We start from the raw sequence: 24565 nt of genomic DNA on the forward strand, positions 1-24565 counted from the left end.
GTATTATGCATTAAAGGTAAACATCCATTTATCTTTGAATTGTTTCTACCTGACACAGCGCTTTATGTAATAACTGCTGTTAGACACGAAACCGAGAAACACCCATTTTATTAAAGCTATTTTTATGTCGGACACAGTTTGGATGTGGGCAGAATCATAGTGAGGATTGTAAAGTACTACAGATGAGTGGAAGTTGTGGTTAGGTGTGAAGTGGCATATAGTGCATCATGGTTTTAAGGCTTAGATACAAGGGCTCTAGGCAGGCTTTTTTATCACCATGGAAACTGAACTCCTCACGGGAAGAACATTCCGGCACGCTGAGCCTGGTCCAGATGTGAGACTCCAACAATCTATCATGCATCATTCATGTAGCCATGTTCTCGACGGTAAAGTGGGCTGAGATGGCAGCTGCAGGGGGGTCAGCTCGGAGAGGATGAATTACGCAGTCATGAATTCAGTCTCGTGAACCACCTAAATCTTCTTTTCCTCCATGAAGCCAGTCCTCAGAGTCAGTTTGTCTTTACTCGTCTCATCTTCTCAGCTTTTTGTGTCCTTTGAAAAGGATTCATGCTGTTTCCCCCTATCTGTCCACGCTCGTCTCTGCCAGCCTATTGTTCATGATGCCAAGGGCGCCCACCCCTCCCGAAAACCCGTTCTGACGTGAACTGGAGCCGGACTGGCGCGGGTGCCCGATGGCCATCTCCGAAAGCTGCTTCTGCATAATAGCCAGATTCACCTGCAGGACGGGAAAGAGATAAAGAGATCAACATGAGGAAATGTTTGCAGTCTGTGTTTGGAGGCGGTACATGCAACCGGTGAAGCCTTGTGAAACAAAGATTAATACAATGTGTTGGCGGGCGGCACATCTGATTTCACAGGTGTGATATGAGGCTACCAGATGGTGCGCTTCCTCTCCTCTGGGTGCGTCGATTTATGTGAACAAAGAAGACAAATACTGAACAAGTGTGACAGACAGAGAGCGGATATTTACTCTCCCACACATCAACCTTAGGCTTTCATTTTTCACTCCACAAAGCGACGTGGAAAAAACTCCTGTGTAATCCTGTTTTACATGAGTTTAGTCAATATTTCAAATGGACGGAGCAGTTTTATGTGTATCTTAAGCCACACTTAAATCATGACCTGAGGGATGTTGATCCACCATTTCGATCCAGATTGAACTATCAAAATATTATAAACATAAATATAATAAATAAAACAGCTCTCAGATGGATTTCCATGAACGCTGGTGCAGACATACACAAAATCCCCAAGTGAGAGAAGCCTCCTTACTTTGGTGATCCCCTGACTTTTACCCTGACAGCACTCTGAGATTGACATTTTTCATTTTTAGTGAAATGCCTGAAAAAATATGAGACGGATTGCCATGAAATTTGCTATAGACCTTCAGGTTCTCCTCAGGATGAGTTTTAATAACTCTGATGATTCACCTGATATTTCATCCAGCACCATCATCAGGTGAAAATTTACTAAACTAATAATCCTGAATGTAATTTAAATAAATGTCATTTAAAGGTCCTGTGTGTCGGATCTAGGGGGATATATCAGCAGAAATGGAATATAATAAGTGTGTTTTCTTTAGTGTATAATCACCTGAAAATAAGAATCATTGTGTTTACGTTAACTTAGAATGACATTTATATCTACGTAGCGAGCAGGTCCTTGTCTGCAGAGGTTGCCATGTTGCACTGCCATGTTTCTACAGTCACCCAGACTGGACAAACCAAACACTAGCACACTAGACACTAAACACTAGATAGGGACATTGAAGTTTTTTGCGTCGGCCACTGAAGCTAGCAGCCTCTCCATGACGAGAGTGTCAGAAACACTGATTTCTAACATGAAACAATTAAATTCAGCATTTTTACCAGTTTATCTCCAGGGGTCTCGTTTATAACCATTGTGTACGCACAAAACGAGACACATTTTGGAGAGGGGAAATTTGAAACACAGGTGGTGAGCATTTAACCGTTGAAACTCCACTTGACTTTTATTATAAAAGGGTCACAGGAAATGCAATTGTTTTTCAGTGAGCTCATTACTTAATGCTATCATTCAATGAATGTCTACAACAAGGCAACAGTGAGTGGGGATTGACTCCCTCTTGGAGCCAGCCTCAAGTGGCCATTAGAGGAACTGCAGTTTTTGGCACTCCACATTGGCTTCATTTGTCATCGCCATTTGATACTTATTAGTGTGAGGTAAAATGAGTTTAGTGTGTGCAAAAATGTTAACATGCTAACTAAAGATGGTGAACATGGTAAATACCTGCTTAGCATTAGCCTAGCGTTAGCATGTTAGCATTGGCACTGTGAGCGTGTTAACATACTAAATTTAGCATGTAGCTCAAAGTACAGCCTCATAGAAGTGCTGGCACAGCTGTTTAACAAAAACAATTCGCTTTAATACTAAAACCAACAGATTTAATCATCAATCAGTAATTTCTCTTTGGGTAATTATCATTTTGTCACTCCTACAAGTTGAACCTGTACCTTAAAAAAAATAATTTGGATGCTGATTCACCTCAAAGGGTAACTGGTTTATTTTAACCTGGAGCCTATTGTTCCACACACATTTTGTGTCAAAGTGACTAATAGGAACAGAAATCTTTGAAACTGGTCCAGTATTGAGTGAAAACAAAACAGGCTACAGAATCACCACATGGGGCAATTGAGCACCGTCAATTTACGTCCAACAAAATTCGGATTGTTATTTAAAGTTTCTGACAACATTATAGACAAGATCCTTACAGAGATAGACCTGTTTGTATGAGAGTAAGATCCTGTTTGTTTAACCAGAAACAAACCCCCAATTCACCATCGCCAAACCCACCAGACTACATTTAAAAAAACCTGTAATTTTAGTGTGTATAGAGGCAGTATGTTTTCACATCTAACTGGATGAATTCGGGGTTTATTTCAACCAAACCAGAGTTGGTGATTGTTGGAACAGTGAAATTGACACACCAAGATGGCTTTTGTGTGTTGTATTTTATTTTATTTTGCTTTGAATAAAGTGTCTTTTACTATGATAAAATTACAGATTTTTTAAATGGGGTCTGGTGGGTTTGACGATAGCAATTTTAGGGCTGTTTGAGGTTAAACAAAAAGGACCTTACTCTTTAACAAAAAGCTCTATCTCTGTAGGGATCCTTTCCACAATGTTGTCAGACATTTAGTATAATATTTTGATCCTCGTAGTGACCAAACAAGCACTCTTAGTGGACGTAAACGGATGGTGTACAATTGCCCCAAGTGACTACTTTGCAGTCTGTTTCACCACTGCTATGTGGACCAGTGTCAGAACCTGTTGTTCCCTTTAGTCACTCAGACACAAAAACATGGGAGAACTTGGTCCAGGCTAAAAAAATACAGATGTTACAGTTTAAGTTCACTTTAAATGATTCTTAAAGCTGAAATGACCTCATAGTCATTTAACTGCATAACGATGTTACATCATTGTGCTGAGGACAACTCTGAACCGATGACCTCACCTTCAGTCTAGACTGAGCAGAGACTCTGTAAAGATGACTCAGCGTGTGGAGATCCAAGGATTCTCCCACCCTGTACACTCACACTTGTATCTGCAATGAAATAACTTCTTCATACTGAGTGTATGTTAAGGCGTAACAAATTTCAAGTTCATGTTGCCACTTAAGTCCATGTACAGCTGTTCCTAATTTGAAAATGAAAAGGTCACTTTAAACACCGAGCTGCAGCAACATACTAACTCCTCTGTGAAATGTCTCCGTCTCTGCCTCCACCCCTCCTCTTCCTCTCCGTCTCTTATTCGTCTTCTTAAGCACAATATGTACAAAGACGCTTTGTCAGACTTTATGTGCTGTCCATTCATGATGTTATCAGCCAGTTCTGACGCTGAATTAAACTGTGGACAAGTTATTCTTTTAATCCAGAGGAGGAAAAGCCACATTGTGTCGGCTTCTGTAAGTATTGTAAAGGTCAAATCTTTTAATCAGCGTTATGATGTAGAAAAAACAAAAGTCTGCACACATGCTAACAGCTCTGTGAGGCTGTACTGAGGCACAGCTGTGCTCTGAGCTAAATGCTAATGTAGACATGCTAACGTGCTCACAATGACACAGCTGATATGCTGATGTTTAGCAGGTATAATTAATCTTCGTTCAGTTTGTTGACAGTTGCTAATTAACACACAAATAATGAACACGGTAGAGAAGTTTGAAAGTACCATTAACTATTTTATGCCTTGCACTAATTTTGTGATACTAAAGGGCGTCCATTGAAATGCATTACAGAAAGTCATTTTTGTGCGGTTTTATGAGCTTTTTCTGAGATTTGAAGTTTAAAAATGGTCAAACGGTGTGCATGGGGTACATGCAACTCTGACACAAGGTATCCTGAGAGGCTGGGCGACCAGGTGTATTTTTTACACTTTAAACCACATCTCAACCGAGAAAAGTGTCTCCTTTGGATAAAGTTGTGTGGTAACGTTAGACCACAACATCAACTCAACGTGAATAAGATTAACAATGATGTCTACATCTGTTCTAAGGTAAGTCAACATTGTGTTTGAGGCAACATATTGTCACTTTGCTGGAAAGAAATATAAAGTTATCTTTAACATCTCTAGCTAACGTTAGCTAAAGTTAGCCTAACGTTAGCTCCTAGCTGCGTTGTTCATCATGTCACCTTGTTTGCTGGGAGTTCATTAGCCTATTTTGTTCTAGTTTTGTACTTTGGTGATCGTACATCATTGTTAGCTGTTGTCCAAAGGGCTCTAGTTAAGCTAACGTTAACTTCTGGAGCTTAGCTTCATTAACTTATCTGTAATGGCAGAGATAACAAAGGTTGGCAAACGTTATGCTGAATGATTCAGTGTAAATACTGTAGCACCAAACTAACGGAGAGACACTCTTGGTAAAGATGGTAAAAAGGCCGTTATCCTTTTCTCATATTCTGAGCCAAAAACCTTAACTTCAGTGGCACTTTAACTTGTTGTCTTTGATGGTGACGGCAACCAGATGCGGTTCACAAGCGTACACTGTGACCTGTAAATTTTGGCTTGTAATTTAAGCTTTTCATCGACCTTCTCAACAATAAAATGATGAATATATCCCTCCAATGCGTAGTTTAGGCCCTTTTGGTTACTTCTCAATGACATCTGATCGTTATGTCTCCAAAAATCATCAACTGCCTCCTGCCGTGTACTGTGACACCTGCCATAGCGCCGGTCACTGTTGATAGTTTGTCCGAGTGAGTGGAGGGGGGCGTGGCTTAGCCACAGGTCAATTGAGCCCCCGCCCCATTGCCCTGTTGCTCAGCTTTCATAGTAATATTGTTCCCTACACCTGCACCATCATCTACATGAGATTTGTTTGTGTCATTCCTCCAGCAGTGATACTCATCTTACAGCCTGTGGGCCAAATCTGGTCCCCACCAATGCTGGGTGGCCCCCCAAATCATTCTCTATTTCACAGTGAAATCAAAGTCATTCACACTAGGAACATTTTATGTACTTTTATGCATTAAGCTGCTTTCACACAGCTGCACGGCAAACACTCTAACAACCCGAAACACTTTTAAAGAGGCTCCTTCTGCTACGGTCCAGGGTCGTGATGATGAGCAGGTGCTTGGTGAGCATCACTGACAGAGGAGCTCTAGCTTGATGCTATGTAAATAACAGCATACTGTAGCAAGACAACAGAAATCACTGAAATGACCAAAGATTTTTACATATTTGGACAATTTTCCACTCATCTGAAGTTTGGTGGAAATGTTATTACATGCCCAGTTTTTCTTCTGGATGTCATATTAAGTTGCACTGTGTTGTACAACTCCTTGCTTTTCAGGCACCAACATTATCAGCTCCTCCATCTTGTCGTCTTTCTGTTGTCAGGATGTCCACCCCCCTCTGTGAATTTGTTTAAAGCCAGCTCAACAGATGAACTCTGCAACGCAGAGCAAAATTTGTGTGCGTTATCTGGGCGGCAACTGCTTCATACCCCGACTGCCATGTTTGAAACCACTTCTCAGCATAAAAATAGAGCTTGTTTATCAAAATAAAGTGCCGGGGGAGGACCCCCTGACAGATATCTGGGCTGAGCCCCGGATGTCCTCAAGTCCTACAAACACCCTTGCGTACATGTGCGTAGCTGCTGACTGGACCCTGGGCAAAACAAAGTGAGCATCCCTGTCTTACAGTGTAGAGAAGAGCGGCAATCGCCAGGTCCCAAGCTCACATTATGGAGTCGACCTCTGCATTATGCCCACTATGGATTATATTTTGGAGCCAATGTCAATAAAGACCCTCTCACCTGCCTTCCTACTTCATCACACATGGTCGTGCAGTTCAGAAGATGCGATCAGAGCGTGCTTCAGAGAAGACCGGAGGCGTTAAGCAATGCCTTGGCACCCATACTTGCTGACTGCAACTTGAATTAAAAAGCAGTTCACTACCATGTTTTGGTACAGTTGGTTCTCACACATGATGCCAACCGTACCCAGGTACACATGAACTATACTCAAGACCACCTTTTCAAGGGTACTCAGACACAGATCAGCGTACTGTGCCTATGTACGGTACACTGTGTTCACACTAAGCAAAGGAACTGGACTTTGTGGTCACGTGTAAATCCGGGCCCAAGTCCCTGATATGAAAGTCTCCTAAAATGAGCTGGTCTAACAGAATGAGGTCAAATGGCTATGACCTCTTAACTTCCACCTCTTAATGTCGTGGTGGTCGCACAAAATGAGTTCAAATGACATGTGCCATGTAAAACCAAAAGTCAGCGTTACTTATTGTAACTTTACACACTCACATCATGTAATGTGACGTACTTACCTGACGTTACATGATGTACTTAGCTATGTAATAAACGTACTTGTTTTAAGCGAAACCACAACCTTTTTCTAAACCTAACCAAGTGGCTTTGGTGCATAAACTGAACTAAACTTTGACTGTTTCATAACGTTAACCACCTTTTTAAAACTGGGACAGTTCTGGCCTGTATTTTTAACACATTACGTACCACTGCCAAATGAGACGGTGTTGAGAAGTCGTGGTCATTTCACTTATTTCTTTGAGATCAGGTTTTACTAAAACTGTGATTATAATACATTATAGTTTAATAAACGTCATCTAGGAGGTTACGTAAGATGTTAGTGGTTCATAGTAACACGTTCACACATTTTAGGTTTTCAGTTCAGCGCCTAAGATCATGGTTTTACACCAGTTTACTCACTTCCTTGCCACAGCATCACACCAGTTAGTCTTCCAATTTTCTCAGTCAAAATTTCCAGGCTGTTTAATCAGAAGAATCATCAGGCGTGAAAAATTCAGATTTTGTTTTTCCAGTTTAGAATAATCCTGCAGTTAGTGAGCACGGTTTTGACATTCAACAGCTCACACTGCTCATTTGTCTCGTCTGAAGAGTAGCGTGACAGTTATGTAAATGTATGGACATCTGACACCACTGAGTGGCTTCGAGGGCTGTTGAAGGGGTGATAGTAATGCAGTCAGGCCATTGGTATTCAGAGACTTTTACACATAATATGAATGAAGCCTAGAAAACAACAGCAGATCTGTGAACGAAACTACTGCTCACCGATATGTGTACACAGGAAGTCCTTATCAAAATATTAATCACACCATGTCATCAAACATTTCATTCTATTTAGACAATAACTTTGATGATTTAAAGGGACAGTGTGTGAGATTTAGTGACATCTAGTGGTGAGGACTGCAAACTGCAACCAACTGACACTGCTCCTGGTCATAATTCCTTCAGCATTCATTGTTCAGGAGGTTTTTACCCAAAGCTGAATTATCCACAGAGGTCTCTTCCTCTCCAAAACAAACGAACCAGGTGATTTAAACTCTTAAAAACACTGAATGAAGCAGTTTCACATTACAAATCCGGTGCTGTTTGGCATGTCGGAGATGGACCGTTATCCCAGCACTGCTTATGTGTGCTCACCTTTTTTCTTTAATAAGTTAGGATCCAGTTGTTCAAGAGGTTATCAGAAGTCGAATTTTCCACAGAGGTGGAAATTCTGTGTTTTTCCAATGCTGTTAGGCAGGCAGAGGCTGAAGCCAAGCTACCGCTAACGTTTGTTCAGCAAAATCATGAAAGGCCCATTTTTTAGCCAGTGTTTGGTTTGTCCCTTCTGGGCTACTGTAGAAACATGGTGGTGCAACATGGCAATCACCGTAGACAAGGACCCGCTCGCTATGCAGATATAATCAGCTCATTCTAAGGTAAAGAAAACATGATTCTTATTATGGGTGATTATACACAAACACAGGCACAGATACTGCTTCCACCTGCTTCTCTGTTAGCTCCGCTAAATTTGTGCTAAATCTGTGCTAAATTTAGGCTCTTATGTCTATTTTGCAAGTGTTGGTGGAACTTTTTGTGGTTGGCATTGGACAGTGTTGGCTGCACATCACTCATCAGGATGAGAAAATCAACTCACCAGTCTCTAAATTCTCCTGCTGACATCGAGAAAAAGATGGTGAAGATGGGCACCAGCTGAACTGGCATCCTGGTAGCCATTGTACAGGCGTTAGAAAATAAATTGTACCACATGAGTTTCTAACTGGATATCAGGAACTGTAATGTCCTGGACAATCCTGGAATCCTAAAAAAACTACAGCTACAAACTACAGTTAATGACTACAGTACACATGACCACAAGAAAGCAAGATTATTAACTGATGGTCCTTTCTGCTACTCACATGAATAGGTCCATCAAATTACTGTAGGAGGTAACTAAATTGAATATCTTGCGTGTTATAAAACATGCGATGACATCAGCCAGGTGCAGCCGGGAAGTTCTCACCTTGTTTGCTGCCAGGAAGTCCCTCATGGAGATCATCTCCCCAGACATCCTGCGCCCAGTGTCAGTCTCGCTCTCGTTGATGGCGTCTGTCTCGATGGAGGGGTCCCTGCGGGCACGCAGGTGGCCCGGGGCCACCACGTTCCGTCGAGGGTGCCGGTGCGGGTGGTGACCCCTCCTGGGGAAACAGCAGCGGCAGGGGGCCTCCAGCCTCCTCAGCAGCCAGTTGAGGACCTGCTTGATGACGATGGAGATGACATTGAAGAGGGAGTAGATGCAACAGACACCGGTCAGGATGAAGAAGAAGTTGCCCACTCGATATGCAGCTGTGGCGTGGCCCTCGTAGACGACCCGCTGGCTGCTCACCATGTCTCCAAAACCGATGGTACTGAAGGCCACAAAGCAGAAGTAGAGTGAGTCCAGGTAGCCCCAGCCCTCGGCTGCCGAGTACATGAGCGAGGCGCAGCAGGACACCAAGATGGCTGCTGCTCCTAATATGAGCATGACGCAGTAGACCGAAGGCTTCCAGCCGGCCAGATCCTCTCCTTTCCCTCCTCCACTCCCCCCCGCTCCGCCTGCTCTGTTCCCCTCAGACACTCGCCGGCCATTTGGTGGGAATACAGCTTTGTGATGGCGTCGCTCGTGACAGGACTTGAGGACGACGGCGATGACGGTGATGACACGTTCCAGAAAGAGGTTGAAGAAGAGGATGGTGGCCGCGCAGCCCAGCAGGCCGTAAAACATCAGGAAGACTTTCCCTCCAATGGTGGCAGGAGTGGTCATCCCAAACCCTGAGATACACACAGAAACAGTGGTGAGCAGAAACTGCACAGAAATACAGGAAGTGTAACATGATCAAATGAACGAACACTAAAGCAGGATTTATAAAACCTACGGCGGAGGCTCTGTGTTGATACGTAACCCACACCATGCCCTGACGTGCACCTCCCCAGAAATGTATTATGTATTATCATGTCGCTGCAGCGCAGACAACATGATCTGACACATGGAAGTAGCTACATGCCCAATAGCCACTTAACACAATCATTACTGCTTTGCCGACAGCGTCATTAACAGGCAGCTTGCTCTGTGTGTGACGTGCACTTGTAGATAAAATATAGGCCTATATTAATGAAGGGTGCTTTCACACCTGCCCTGTTTGGTTCGGTTCAGTTGAACTCAAGTTTGTTTGCCCCCTAAGTGTGGTTCCTTTGGGCAGGTGTGGACACAGCAATCACACTCAGGTGCGCACCAAAACAAAACGGACCGAGACCTTCTTGAAGAGGTGGTCTAAGTCCGGTTACAAAGGAACTCTGGTGCGGTTCATTTGTGGTGAGAAGGTGTTCCGACCTGGATGTGAAGCAACTGCAGTCACATGACACATTGTTTGGGTTAAACATGAGCATGTTACAGTCCTGGAGGATTATTAATGTGCACCTCCTCCTGTACTGCCTTAATATGCACATTCAGCACATCCAATGCATCAAAACATTGTTTTCTAGTTGGAGCCGCGCCTCGTTTTCAAACTGTATGGTTTGACTAAAATGAACAATGACAGCAATATAGTCCACGATGAGCAGCGCTAAAATCAACCTGCGTAGTTGTCCCTCCATTGTGACATTAGAAAGTGTCACATTTATCTTGCAAGTGTACTCTTCTTCAACGTTTGCTTTACTTCCTGGATTTTTCCCACATGGAAATTCTGACCAATCAAGAGCAGCGTTCTCACACAAGGCATTTGATCTGGTCCGCTTGTAAATGCTGCCGTGAGAACACGAACCAACTCTAGACGACTCTAGGTCTGAAAGCACCCAAAGGTCCATTAGTACGGTTTTGTATTTCTCTGTAATGTAGCACAGTGATAACAATGTTACTGTTACTATTCTTTCTCACACCTTCAACTCAAACCACCAAAATATATATATATCATTTCATAATTAAATTAATATTGTAACCATTCAGGTGACTAGTCGACTAATGGCCCTAAATAAAGACAATTGGCAACTAGGAAAACTAGTCGAGGGGAGCCCTAGAATTACATTGACGTACAGCGTTTTCAAATATTGCTCCGTGTGCTTTTTTGACATCCAGCATCTGCCCGTCTGAAGGTCTCTGCACGGCGCTGATGTAAATACCTGGTACAAACAGTCTTTAAAGGAAGTTGTCATTTACAGGATAAAGTGTCTCTGAATAGAAGGCTCGAATAAAATGTTTATTTTGCATAAAAGCATTACTATCACTTAAAAAACACTTAATGCCCCCATTTTGTTGCCCTCACACACACACACACACACACACACACACTTTACAAATAAGTAAATAAACGGATGATTTGTAGTGCATCCATGTTCTCCAGCTGCTTTTAAACCAAACTACATCTTCTCTGTCATTAACACTGATGGCTAATTACAATCGCCTCTTCTGCTGAGGGAAAATTACACTCACACCACTGCCTCTGTCCTCTGGGTTGCCATTGGTGACGCTCACTCCTCTCTGTGTCGCTGTCACCTGCTCACTTTAAGAGCTGAGGTGTTTTCAGAGCGAACCCATCATGGCAATCAGTCTCAAAGTGTCAGTTTGTCTAACATTTCACTGGGAAAAAACCCACCGGGGCCACTTCACGTCTCAATTGTATCATTTTCTTTTATTTTACAGGTAAGAATCCATTAAAGTGGTTTTGCTCTGAGGGGAACTGAGACGCTGTCAGGGTTTGACTTCTCTTTTGTCTCTTGTGAACTGACAGTTGAACAAAATCAGAGTCAAACTGAGAGGTCTTTCCATCGACTGCACCCATCTCAGAGATGTCTCCTTATCACCCCTCATTTAACACTGAAGCTCAACGATCCGTCTCCTCTGGGTTTTATAACATTGTTCAAGATCTGAACATGTGCTGTAATCTTTATGGCGATCACGTAGTTATATGCACCGTGTTCTGTGGGGTGCAACAGCAGCTGTAAAATCTTTACAACATGAGAGCCCTCTTCACTAGAAAAACACAGATAAACGTTGCTGTATCTCACTTCATGAAAAACAATCTGAGGGTTTAATTGCCTCCACATTCAGATTTGTTCTCAAGGTGCTAATTGAGCCGGAGTTTTCTTCCAAACGAGACGTTAAAGGCAAATGGGATGGATTTTATGGATGTGTTTTTGTTTCCTTGTTGTTTCGTAAGCTCAATTAAATGTGATGTTGATGAGTCCTTTAACCTGTGTCATAAATAAAAATAAAAGAGAAAACAGTGTCGTCTGTGTCAGGTGTAAAAGCTCTCAATGGTGTTAATGGAGGTGCTGGGTTCGGCTACACAGTTCTGACTTTTCCCTCCCAAATGCAACCTCAGTCATTTAAAAAAACAAACACTCAAAGCTAAAGAGTGGTGCAGAACGAGTCATTAAAACCTGCAAATGAGTCAACACTTTTGCACACCCGGCTCCCTCATCTTGAAGTCAATGGGTTTTTGGTTAGATAAGGTCTGTCGTTAACACACATGGTTTCCACTTACATATGTGTACGGAGACAAGTCAACCCAAAGTCCATTCATTCCTATGGGAATCTACGTGATATCTGATGTGCCTGCGAAACTCCTTCCCTCCGTAATGTTTCGGTCTGGAATTTGCCACAAGTTTGTTAAGAAAAAAAAAAAAGAACTTTTGCGGTGGATTTCGGAGAGACCGTATGACAGTGTGCTAGCTTAGCTAACAGGCTGCTAACTAGCTAACAGGCTGTTCCCTTCAATTTAGCTGCTTGTGTTTGTCAAGTGAGTTTGTATAATTAAAAAGAAGTTGTTAATCTCTTTTTAACACATTGTGAATCTGAGTAGTGTTTATCTGCTAAAATATGGTTACACAATATACATAGTCAAATTGTCATAATGGCTAGTTTAGCCGTTCATACCATGTACTTGGTCCTGTTTTTGTCCCTGTAATGTTCAAAGCACATATTTCAAACTACTGGATGGCAAAAAACGGCCAAAATTATCCCCTCCCCCATGTCTACAGGTAGTTTCTATCCATCTGTAAAGAAATGCACTTCCTTGCGTTGGACACTAGAGGCATCATCCATATATTTATGGATCTACAGACACCAGTCACATATGCAAGCGGCAACGAGGCATTAGAGACTTCACGTTTTGCTTTACAACATAAATACGTCAGTGAATACTCCACGAAGCTTACGTGCTTTAAAAAAGAAGGTTGCTAACATGTGGCTAGATAAGACTAAAAAACAACATCACGCCGAACACGGCTTTTCAGCCTCGTTATGGTGGCAACACTTAAGTCATGCGGCTGTAGTGTCACGTTAGCGTTTTATTGCTGATGATTGCATTCACACTGCAAAAATGATAACAATGGTGTTAATCTAAAAAGATCATCCAGCTGAACAAAGCATGCAAGAATCATTAATTATGTTTGCCAATTAGTTTATTTCTGCAATAATCCAAAATCTAACGCAAAATCCTGTTTTGCCGAGGGAACCATGGTGAGACTTATGTACGCAGAATCAGGCAATTTTGGTAATGGAAGTGTTCTAGTTTTTGTTTGTAGTCTGAGTAGTATTGCCCAATAACAAATATACAGCAGGTAAATGGTACGTGACCTGTGGCGTAAGGTAGTTACAGTGGCTCCCAGACGGGCCCCAGTGCATGCTAGTTGCTATTTATGCACCCAAACTTGTTTCCGTGTCATCTTATCATCTTGTCACATGATCAAATGGAGACATGACATTGTATAACACTAACATACATATTACCCTTAAATCATTATAGCGTATACAACAATAAAGAGATAGAGACTATTTATTCATTAAATAATCTAATTTAATATTTTTTTGTAGCTTATTCATAGTTTATGTAGAATAAACAGATATTTTATAATGATTTTTGTTATAGATTGCTACTGACTATTTTACGATAAAAAATAAAAACATGATGGGGATGGATTTGTCTTTTACAAGGCATATATAATAATAAACAAAATAATAATACATTTTAATTATAATGCCCTTTTCATCAAAAGATCTCAAAGTGCTACAGGTTAAAAACAAAGAAAGATAAAAAAGGAATGGAAGAGAATAAAAACAAGATGAGCAGTTATTTAAAAGGTTATAGGTATAGGTATAGCCTAGAAAACCCCACTATTCTTTTAAATTAAAAACAGGCATATAAGGTGGCAATCTGAATTATTCCCAAGGCCCTTGTGCCCTACGTATTGTTGGAGAGTCCACTCTCTCTGTGGGCCACAGTGCAACCACCCTGCCTGTACTGTCTGTATTTAAGCCCCTGGTATTGGCTGAAATGCATCCCAAAATCCATGAACTATCATCTGACAACGACTTGGCATCATATTAGATTTCTAAAAAATGTACTTGCATTCAAATGCAGGTACGACTGGCACATGGGAGAGGGAGTCTTGGCCCAAATATCCAATATTGGATGTTTCTTTCCAGAATGCACCTTTTACCAACACAAGCCTGTAGCTTCGACTTTTTTTCTAATCAAAAGAACAATTTTTTCTCTAACACAACTCTTAATCAGGAGATTTCTGTGCTGCTCCAAGCTGCAGATGTGCTCCAACTGTGGGTGTTTTTACTTCAGAACCCAGGGTCATGAGCACATACATGTGCATATGTTCTGACCACGCATACACATGACAGATGCATTGCGCTCTTGCACCTTTCAATGTATTCATTCAAGCTCTGACGCACACAGCGTTACTCTCACCGAGGATACAAAAGGATGATGTGTTTGTGAGGGGCTTTCCCTCAAGCTTTATACAACCTACTTCAACGACTGAGAGATGAGAGTGTTGGATGAAAAGATAAAAACCATCAAGAGGAATCACTTAGATTAATGACAGCTGACATAAAATAAATAATAGAAAATCTCTGATTGTTCACTTCAGCCAACAGGATATAATCACTCACAGTATCTCTACAGGAGGTCACAGAAATGAACAATCACATGATTTTATAATGTATCTGTCCTTTAAGAGATGAGAGATGAGATGCAGCCTTGATACAGTTATAGATCAGCAGACTACACCGTCATAAGCTCCTCCTGGACCTCATGGTAGTGCAATCAATGCTGTCTGCATGCCTTATTTCATGTCACGCAGAGCAGTGTTGATCTAGTCTAAGACCCTGATCACACAGAAAGTGTTTTAGCAGCTGGAGGTGCCTTTTTCTAATTGTTTTTAATGAGAATTAAGCTTTTTGGTCGCTGTTTTTGTGTTGCTACGCACCTCGTATTTCTGTGCTCTGGGTGCCTGGCACCGGAGCACTCTGAACTCCTCAAGTTGAAAAAACTTCAACTCAAAGTGGAAAAGCACCCCACATCATCTCCGCTTTTTTCCCATTGGGCACTTCTGTGGTGATCACGACAACAAGTTTACAGTTGGTAAACAACATTTTTGTTATGCTAAGCCCACTGATAGACAGCAGGTTGTCAAACTGCCCCCGAGTCATCCTAAAATATGCCTGGAAACGTCCATCATGGAGGAGAAGCTCCTGGACCAGCTGGTGGTACTCCCCATGATCCAGCCTCTTTTTTAGGGTCTCATGTACCCACACAGATCTCTGTTTATCTGCTGACAGCCTCTCACCCTCAACCAGAGCTACACACAGTACCCTCAGGAGCTACACACTGATCACTGTGGACAGAAAAAAAAAAAAAAAAAAGATTGATTGATTACATGGAAAGAGTTGCTTGGCAACAATAAAAAGGCACAGCAAGCAATTTCTTGGCATTCCGTTAAAAGAAAAAAAAAAAAAGGCAGTGTGGTGCGCCTCACATTTTGCAACCTGTATGATCTGGGCCTTCGGAGGCGACATGAATCGCTGAAACCAGTTGAAGTTTGTGGTTAAAGATCAGGATCCCGTTGACTACTCTGTGACAGGAAAGTGCAGAGGGGGTGTGAGTACAACAGAGGACAACATTGTATTTGATTTGGAACTATGTTATATTTTTATCTTAAAATATTCATGGCTTTAGGAATCATGGGAGAGTTACAAGATCAATATTGCAGTCACCTCTCTCTTCAGGCCAGCACACCAACTTCAAATGTTATTACTTGACTAAATGGGCGTTATCAGTCAGCATTTCCTCATACAATGTTTCAGAATTTTCCTAGTTGACCAATAGTCAACATTTAGGCCCATTAGTCGACTAGTCGCTCACATGTTTATGACATTAATGTAATGATTAAATGATATATTTTGGTGGTTTGAGTTGAAGGTGTGAGAAAGAATAGTATCAGTAACATTGTTAACACTGTGCTACATTACAGAGAAATACAAAACCGTACTAATGAACCTTCATTAATATAGGCCTATATTTTATCTCCAAGTGCACGTCACATACTGAGCGAGCCGCCTGTTAATGACGCTGTGGGCTAATGGGCATGTAGCTACTTCCATGTTTCAGATGATACGTCATGTTTGTAGTCGACCAATGAAGATGAGTTTACATATCACCTTGGGTTCGTCCTTCACCTTCTCAAAATGATCCCACACTTTGGATTTCCTGCCCGACATGTTATTAACTAGCCTGTGGAATAACCGCAGGTACCAGCCCAGGAAATTAACCTGACGAGGACACTTCCTGTGTCTGTCCTTTCAAATTAAAGTCCCACATTGTCCAGTCATAAAGGTTTGATTTATTTTAACAAGGTGTAGCTCCTGATAGAGTTTTCACGTTTGTTGTTTTTTTTTTCTGCAACTAAGCGACCAATGAAATCTTGCCGACTAATGACCTTTCTGTCGACTGTTACGGGGCAGCCCTATATCCTACATATTAGCAACCCATGAAGTACTTTACGTACTAAATGTAAAGTTAGAGAGGTTGGGCTTAGGCAAAGAAAGCCTCCAACGCTGTATCCAGTCCAAGCAGGCAGGTAGGGGTGGACAGATCAAACAAACACTGGACTTTTAACCAGGAGACTGTTGTTTGTATCACGTGTGGAACCAAAAGTCAACGTTGACTTATTTCAACTCATGTATGTAAGTTTGTCAGCTGACATAACATCACATAACAAACATACTTATTCTAACCCAAACCATGATCCTTTTTCTGAACCTAACCACATAGTTTTTGTGCCTAAACCTTGCGAAACTGAAAGTGAAACCTGATGGAAATGCTCCCGATAACGGCCTTCTGAACCCACAAGTAGGCGTAGCAGGCCTCGTCTAATTCATATCTATGATAACCTCTCATAACACCCATTAAATGCAGTGATAACTTTCTAAAGTGCTATATACACTGTGTGATTTTGGGCTGTCCCAGACGAAAGATGACCAACATGAAAGAAACGTGGCGATATCTTTGGTCGTGGCTCTAAAACGTCGGTCCTACGTCACACAGTGAGAGAGGTTCAAGGATGGCCGTCATCCGGGTCTTGTAATAAAAGACAGCCTGGGATTCATTTTTGACAGCGTCACAAATTTGGGATGACCATCTCACTGTGTGACCGTGTCGCACAGTGTAGCTGCATTAAAGTCTCTCAGTCTGTACAAGGCTTGTAGCAGGTGGTCACCATCAATCACAATGTGTTCCAAGAACTTGATACAGTTCTGCCCCCTTATTACCATAACTCCTGTTTAAACGCTGATGGATGTGTAATCAGAGGGCCTGTCAAACTGTCAATCATCCGGAATCAACTCAATCCAATCACAGATGCTGAAATAGCACTGCCCATCACACACTGGAAGAAAAAAATAAACCAAAAACCTAGAAAAAACAGAGTGAGCAGGTAGGAGTCAGAGACAACAAAAGATCAATCAGTTTCTCATCACTGTGTGCAGCAGTGCTGTTGGTCGGAGGGATGGCCCTGTTTTTCCACTCGCTCTGACACACCGACACTGAAACCGAGACAGAGCTGAAATGGAAAACGGTTGTCAAGGACAAATCTTGTTCTGATACAGATGTTAAATTTCCTTTTTTCTTCAGTCAAGTTTTGCTGAACCATCTGAATCACATCACAGGGACGAAGTCAAAGCTACAGAAATGCTGCACAGCTGATGGTACTTTTAACACGGAGTGGATCTAACAGGGGGACAAATAAACACACATGAACAGATATGGTGAAAGAGGAGATCTTACTGGAATAGATTTTTGACTTGTCAAACGCAGCTGCAACTAATTGCACCAATTACGGCTTCATTTTATTCAGGTGTGCTCGTTCCAGTGTGTACACTGGTTCACTGCATGACTTACCAGTTCAGCTTAATGGACCAGAGCCATCACTGATGCTTCTACCCCAAGTCAAACATTAACCCTTCAAAAACTGGAGCAACATCACTTTTCTTGGGCTGATTTCAGACGCCTTTCACAAGTATTTAAACCTTTGAATCCTGAGTGATTAGGTGCAATTTCTTTACAACATATGGGGGATAAAGGCAATGAGCAACTTGGTACGAAATATCCCACAAATTAAAAAAAAAAGTGAAAATTATTTTAAAAAACAGGGAAAAAAGAAACAATATTTATAATAATTATTATACATACATTTTAAAATGTTGCTCATATAGTCATATAGGTTTTATTTTGACATGGCGCAGCTCCTGATAGAGTTTCACGTCTTCTACGGCTAACAAAAATTAGCCTCCCACAAATTATGTTACCTACTCAATGTAAATTTACATACTTAATGTAAAGTTACAGAGGTGAGACTTCTTTTAGAAACATATGAAAAAAGGCAAGGAGCAACTTGGAAAGAATGTCACAGAAATTGCAATAAATAAATTTAATATATTATTTATATATTTTATTTAATATATATTTTTAAAAAAAAGGTATTTAAAAAATAGGTAAAAAATGAACTATATCAATAATTCTTACTATTATATTTCAAAATTAAGTCACAGAATTATTTTATTTTGTAAGCACTCTTGCATTTCCTTGTTCCTTTTTTAACTTTCTTTTCTTTTTAAAAAAAAAACTTTATTATTATAAAATTAATGTAATTAATTTAAATAATAAATTTTCTTGTTTTCATTTTTTTTTACTAATAACTTTCTATTTTTGTGGGTAATTTCTTCTTGTTTTTAAAGGAAATCGGGTTTCAAAGGGTTAAAACAAATGAAAGGTTGATCAAACATAGCCAGGTGGCTGTCAACACAAAATACAGTGAAGAGGTTAAATAATTTTGTGTGAGTAATAAATAGTCTTGACATGGCTGAGTTTGTCTGGGTGTTTGCAAATGAAGGAAACTATGCAAGACATTGTGACAGTAACATGCGCACAACAGACAAAGCATGAACACAGATTATGTCACCAAAGAGAGATAAATGGTGGGTTCATTTTACATGTATATAAAACTATGATAGTGACTGATAATAATGTTTTTACACTGCTTTAATATAAATGTATGTCTCTCTGTCTCACCAATGGTTGACACCACAGTTCCCACGAAGTAAAACGCGCCGGTGAAGTCCCATCGAGGTCTGATCGTGTCCACCCGGATCCCGGCCACGTTCGCCTCCTCGTAGTTCCTGAGGAAGTTGTTGAGGTCCTTCTTACTCAGGTTGTACTTCTGGCTGAAATGCTCAAACCTCTGCGCCCAGCGCTCCTTCGCCTCCCGCTCCTTCGGCTGCTCCAGCGCAGAGAACACTGCGGCCCCGCACAGCAGATAGATGATGATGAACAAAGCCAGCAGCAGGAACCTCGCGTTATCCTCGTTTATTGGACCGGAGCCGCAGCAGCAGCCGCTCCTACATGCCATTATGTTGCTGTGGTGCGGCTGCAGTGAGAGACCTGTGGCATGGTGGGCTCGAATAAAACGCGCAGTCCTCGGGAGGTATTTTTACGACAGGAAAGTCCTGCGCGACACAAAGAAATTGTTATCCAGGCAGGTTGAGATCGAGTTGTTCCAAGGCTGTGGATTTGGCATTTTGCTCACGAGCGTCTAAGTCAAAGCCAAACGCGTCTTCTAACGACTTCTCAGTCCGTCTCCACCGGCTGCACCTGTCGGGTCTGGGCTGCCAAGATGCTCAGAGGAGAGGAAAGAGCCGCGCGGCAACCTGTGGCTGCACACAGTCGCCCTGTCGTGCTCTCTGGTCCTGCCTCTCCAAAAAAGTCCCCACCCCTGAGCGCGCGTTTTACGCACCGCGGATTGACCACCAACACAGAGCTGAACCTACATCCTCTGCCCATTCATCAAGTCTGTTTGATCAGATCTGATCAAATCCAGCTGTAATTTCCCCACTTCAGGCACCAGAGTCACACAATGAGTCCTGGCCTGAAAATGTTCCACCTGAAACCAACTTTGGAGGTTTGATTCTGACAATATAGAGCGCGTTTGCATAGTGAGATCAATATGACTTGACCTTTCCGGGCTCTGGTGAGGGATTCATGCTCCTGCCCGCGCTTACCCGGGGACGATGTGAGCAAATGTCACAACGGAACGACGGTTGGAGATAAATTATTCAGCATCACAGGGACAACAAACGAGCTATTTCTGTAAAACTGGGAATTTAACAACATCGTGACGCGTCCGAAACACGATCAGAGCAGCAGCTTTTTTGGGTCACACTAAGTTGTCTCCACGTAAAGTTACAGCATGTTAAACATCAGACACCAGGGGTGGCTACAGGGGCGTAACTTTCATTTCAACAGTGTGGGGGTTACATATGAAAGGTGGGGGTCCGCCACCATTTTGAGTATCAAACACTTTTTATGCACCAATTTGTGCATCAATTTATTTTGTCAAAATAAAAGTCCATTGCTACTTTTATGTTTTTAGTGGGGGAGGCAAATATCAGGAGGGACATGTCCCCCGCATCCAGCTTACCAACTTTACTATGAGACAGGGGTACTAGGGCAGAGCGGGGCACAACATAACACATTTTAGTTTAGGCTAAATGTGCACTTCTTGGAGCAGCTGTAGCAGAAGTGAAATGTTACCCAATGGGTGGGGTTAACTGACAGAGGGGTGTTTGAAGGATATATCCAGGATGTCAAACTGACTCAGCAGCAACAACAGGTTAAAAAGACAAAGATAGTTAGAAGCTAAAGCCGAACTATAGGCTACAGATCACAGTGTAAAAGTGAACCACCACATCACTGCTGATCGCCACAGAAGACAATGAATATAAAGGGAAACTTTGCTGATATTGAACCAGCTGTGTGGCATCGCAGTGTGTGCCTCCACCTCCGCCACTGGACGCCACCGGACGGGCAAGGATCTCCCGGGGAGGTCACACAACGTTCATCTGCACACACTGCGATGACACACAGCTGGTTGAATATCAGCAAAGTTTCCCTGCTTCCCTTCACTGGTTCCTGTACAGCAGGGTGGGTCTTTGTTCCACTGTTATAATCATTACAAAGCAAAAGCAGCATGTGTATACATTCAGTAAGGCTATATCTTCAGTAGCTAGCTAGCTAACCCTACACTTTTCAGGGTTTGATTTTGGTTTTGGAACAGGGAAGAAACGTATATCTTTTTCCAACCTCTCCAGGTAACGAGTATCATTAATACACGACGTGCCCCAGGCACAACATTTAGCTCCAAATCCACAAAACCAGCCTGAAAATAAAGGAAATCTGAAACAACTGCATCAGAGTTAGTGGAGCAGCTGTGTTGTTGTCGGACGCCGGTCTGAGCCGGCCCAATGCTGCTTTATGATTGGCCAGTCTGCATCTGGGGGCAGGATTTAACGAGGGGTTAGTTGTAACGCTTGCTGGAAAAGTCTGTCTAACACAATTAATTCAATACAATTCAGTCTATATACCATAGGCTGATACTGTTTATGGATCTATCTGTGATACATATCCAAACATCTGCACATACCTCATCTAACCGCTAATGCTTCATGAATGGAAAGATCAACATAGAGAGGGATACACAGTCTGTGTGGAAATATATTTCTCAATAGATAGATGTATAGATACCTATCTCTCCATCTACATCAGGGGAAGGACAGATCTCCATCATTTAGTCTATCATCCATATTCAATGGCTGGAGCGATAGATGTACACGGATTGGTAGAGAGCACAGTGCGACTTGTTTGGGACTTGAAACTTGAAGCTTAGGACTTGGAACTGGACCATCTTGACTTGGGCCTTGAGTGCAAACACTTGAGACTTACTTGTGGCTTGCACTATTTATTTCTAAAGAACAAAGTACTCACTTTGCTCATTCACTTTCAGTTATTATCATTTTTTACTCTTGAATATCCTCCTGAGACCTGAACTTTTGTTTGGTGTGCTTTTTTAATTTCTCCTAGCTACATGGGATCAGTCGGATCTGATAAGTATAGAAAACTAAACACTGTCAACAATAATTTGACCTGGCGTTTGGGCAGTGACTTGCGGCGTCAGAAACCAAAGAAAAAATGCGTCCTTTCACATCGGCATGATATACAGCCTGTTGCCGTTATAGTTTGACAGCGCACGGCGGCATCAGGGGAAAATGCAGCGAGACAAGGACTGTTCTGTTCTTTTTTCCACGCAGGGTGCACCTGTGCATCACATCATAGAATTCTAAGCATGTAGTAAAGCAGCACTTTGTGGTCAAGCTAATGTATTCATGCACTGTCATAATTCAAAACAGTAATGGATTTCTTAAGAGGTACATTTCCATAAGATGAAGTTACGGCGAATGGTAAATATCATCATTAGAAACCGTGTTACATACAGTATTAACACTGAGTAATGGAGGATATAATTGTATTTATGCCTTACTGAACAACATTATGTCATGAAATTATACTCTCCAAGGACAGCAGGTTGATCAATAGAGGTAATTTTCAGTGTCCTATATCTGGAATTGTTCGACATCATAACAAGCACTTGCGTTTGAACAGAAGCTCATCAGCTGGGACTGACTGCTTCTGGCTGTGGTTACAGCATCACAAGAGGGCAGGGAAATTGTTTTTAAATTGAACATATATCTAAGCAGATGGTTTTAACTGTACGTGGCGAATATCCAATCTTTCTCAACCATCAAAGTATCAAAATGTTGCTTTGTAAATAAAATTCTAGGGCAGCAAGAATCCCCTTTACAAATGCAGAGCATGAAGGATGGTGGTTATACATAAGGAAGGTTAGGATTATATGTTAGAGTGAAAACAAGTGCACGTTAGGAGGAGTTATTATTGTGATTAAAGAAGAGATTCAATAACACAGAAACACCTGAAAACATTACCGCAGTGAGAGTTAACGATCTGAATTGTATTTACTGTGTACATGACCCAGTCCATGATAACAAGAATCTATAGTCCGGGTCAAATCTATACCACTTGGCAAAGTATTGATATTTCACTGGCAATTATTTGGAGATTAGTGTTGATTGTAGTGTTGATTCTCTTCTCCTAGCAACTGCTCTGGTCTGGAGTGGCTGTTAGAAGCTATCAAAGAGTGATAAATAAACTCTTATGTGAGCAGGACGCTGAGATAAAATACAAACAGTGTTGATTTTCTCTGGTTTCTCAGTGTGAGAGATCTGATAATTCTGTTTTCAGTCGTTCAGGAGTTCATGTTAGTGAGTGTGTTACAGTCATCACATACTCTACTATTTTTCACTATGATATATATATATACAGTGGTGTGAAAAAGTGTTTGCCCCCCAGCTCCTGTTAAAACATAACTGTGGTTNTTATGTTTGACTAATATTTAAATTTGTTTGATGATCTGAAACATTTAGGTGTGGAAAACATGCAAAAAAGTAAGAAATCAGGAAGGGGGCAAACACTTTTTCACACCACTGTATACATATATATATATATATACACACACTGAACTGCACTATACCATACCATACTACATCAAACCACACTATACTTTACTGTTCTATACTATACTATACTATACTATACTATACTATACCACACCACACTATACTGTACAATAACACACAATACTGCACTTAACTATATTATACTACAGTACACTATTCTAAACTGTGCTACACTGTTTTTTACTACACTTTACTACTTATCCTATATCACATCAAACCACACCATACCTTACTGAACTGTATTGCACTGTACTGTGTACTATAGTATACTATACTGTACAGTACTTTACTATACTATACTAAACTATACTATACTACACTATACTATAATATATATGCTGTGTGTTCAGGAGACCAGGTGCAAAAGTAGGGAGCAAGGCTAGAGGCTTAGGAACAGGGTTCAAGCTGTTTTATCATGGTGTGGATGGGAAGAGAAATGGAGTATGAGTTATCCTGAAGGAGGAGTTTGTTAGAAAATTCTGGAGGTGAAAAGAGTGTCAGATTCTCAGAAATCAGAAATTCTGGAGTGGGTTAGATGAAGTGATGCAGAATATCCCTGGAGGTGAGAGATTGGTGATTGGTGTAGACTTCAATGGACATGTCGGGGCAGGGAACAGAGGGGATGAGGAAGTGATTGGCAGGTTTGGTATCCAGGATAGTAACGCAGAAGGACAGATTGTGGTAGACTTTGCAAAAAGGATGGAAATGGCTGTGGTGAATACTTTCTTCCAGAGGAGGCAGGAACATAGGGTGACTTAAAAGAGCAGCGGTAGAGCACGCAAGTGGACTTAGGGTTGTCAGAAGTATCGATACTCTGAAAAGTATCGATACTCAAACGCTGTATCCGGATACAATACTAATTTACAAAAGTATTGATACTAACAGTGCACGCCACCTCAGCGCCTGTCGAGTGCGCGCTACGGGTCCGACAGACACGTGCTGTGCAGGCAACGTCTGGCAGGCACAGAGCCCTCGCTGCAACCCGGCTTGTTGTTGTC

At 41.7% G+C, this 24565-nt stretch overlaps 1 protein-coding gene across 1 annotated transcript; it reads right to left on the minus strand.

The window, feature by feature from the left end:
* Window positions 1-16: 16 nt before the first annotated feature.
* Window positions 17-19827, minus strand: kcnk13b (potassium channel, subfamily K, member 13b). The gene is made up of 3 exons (XM_050058041.1): window positions 19213-19827; window positions 8841-9628; window positions 17-736 (listed from the first exon to the last, which is right to left on the minus strand). The coding sequence occupies exons 1-3, from the start codon at window positions 19547-19549 to the stop codon at window positions 581-583; spliced, it is 1281 nt and encodes a 426-aa protein (XP_049913998.1). The 5' UTR covers window positions 19550-19827; the 3' UTR covers window positions 17-580.
* Window positions 19828-24565: the final 4738 nt, after the last annotated feature.

This window comes from Epinephelus moara, chromosome 12, assembly GCF_006386435.1.
Source record: "Epinephelus moara isolate mb chromosome 12, YSFRI_EMoa_1.0, whole genome shotgun sequence".
In the NCBI taxonomy this organism is placed as follows: Eukaryota; Metazoa; Chordata; class Actinopteri; order Perciformes; family Serranidae; genus Epinephelus; species Epinephelus moara.

What these genes read in the sequence shown, in the direction of transcription:
- kcnk13b (XM_050058041.1), bottom strand. Translation starts at nt 19,549, where the DNA reads ATGGCATGTAGGAGCGGCTGCTGCTGCGGCTCCGGTCCAATAAACGAG. An exon ending in AACTGTGGTGTCAACCATTG is followed by an intron (nt 9,629 to 19,212) that starts GTGAGACAGAGA and finishes TGTGTATCTCAG; the next exon opens with GGTTTGGGATGACCACTCCT. An exon ending in ACTTCCTGGCAGCAAACAAG is followed by an intron (nt 737 to 8,840) that starts GTGAGAACTTCC and finishes CCCGTCCTGCAG; the next exon opens with GTGAATCTGGCTATTATGCA.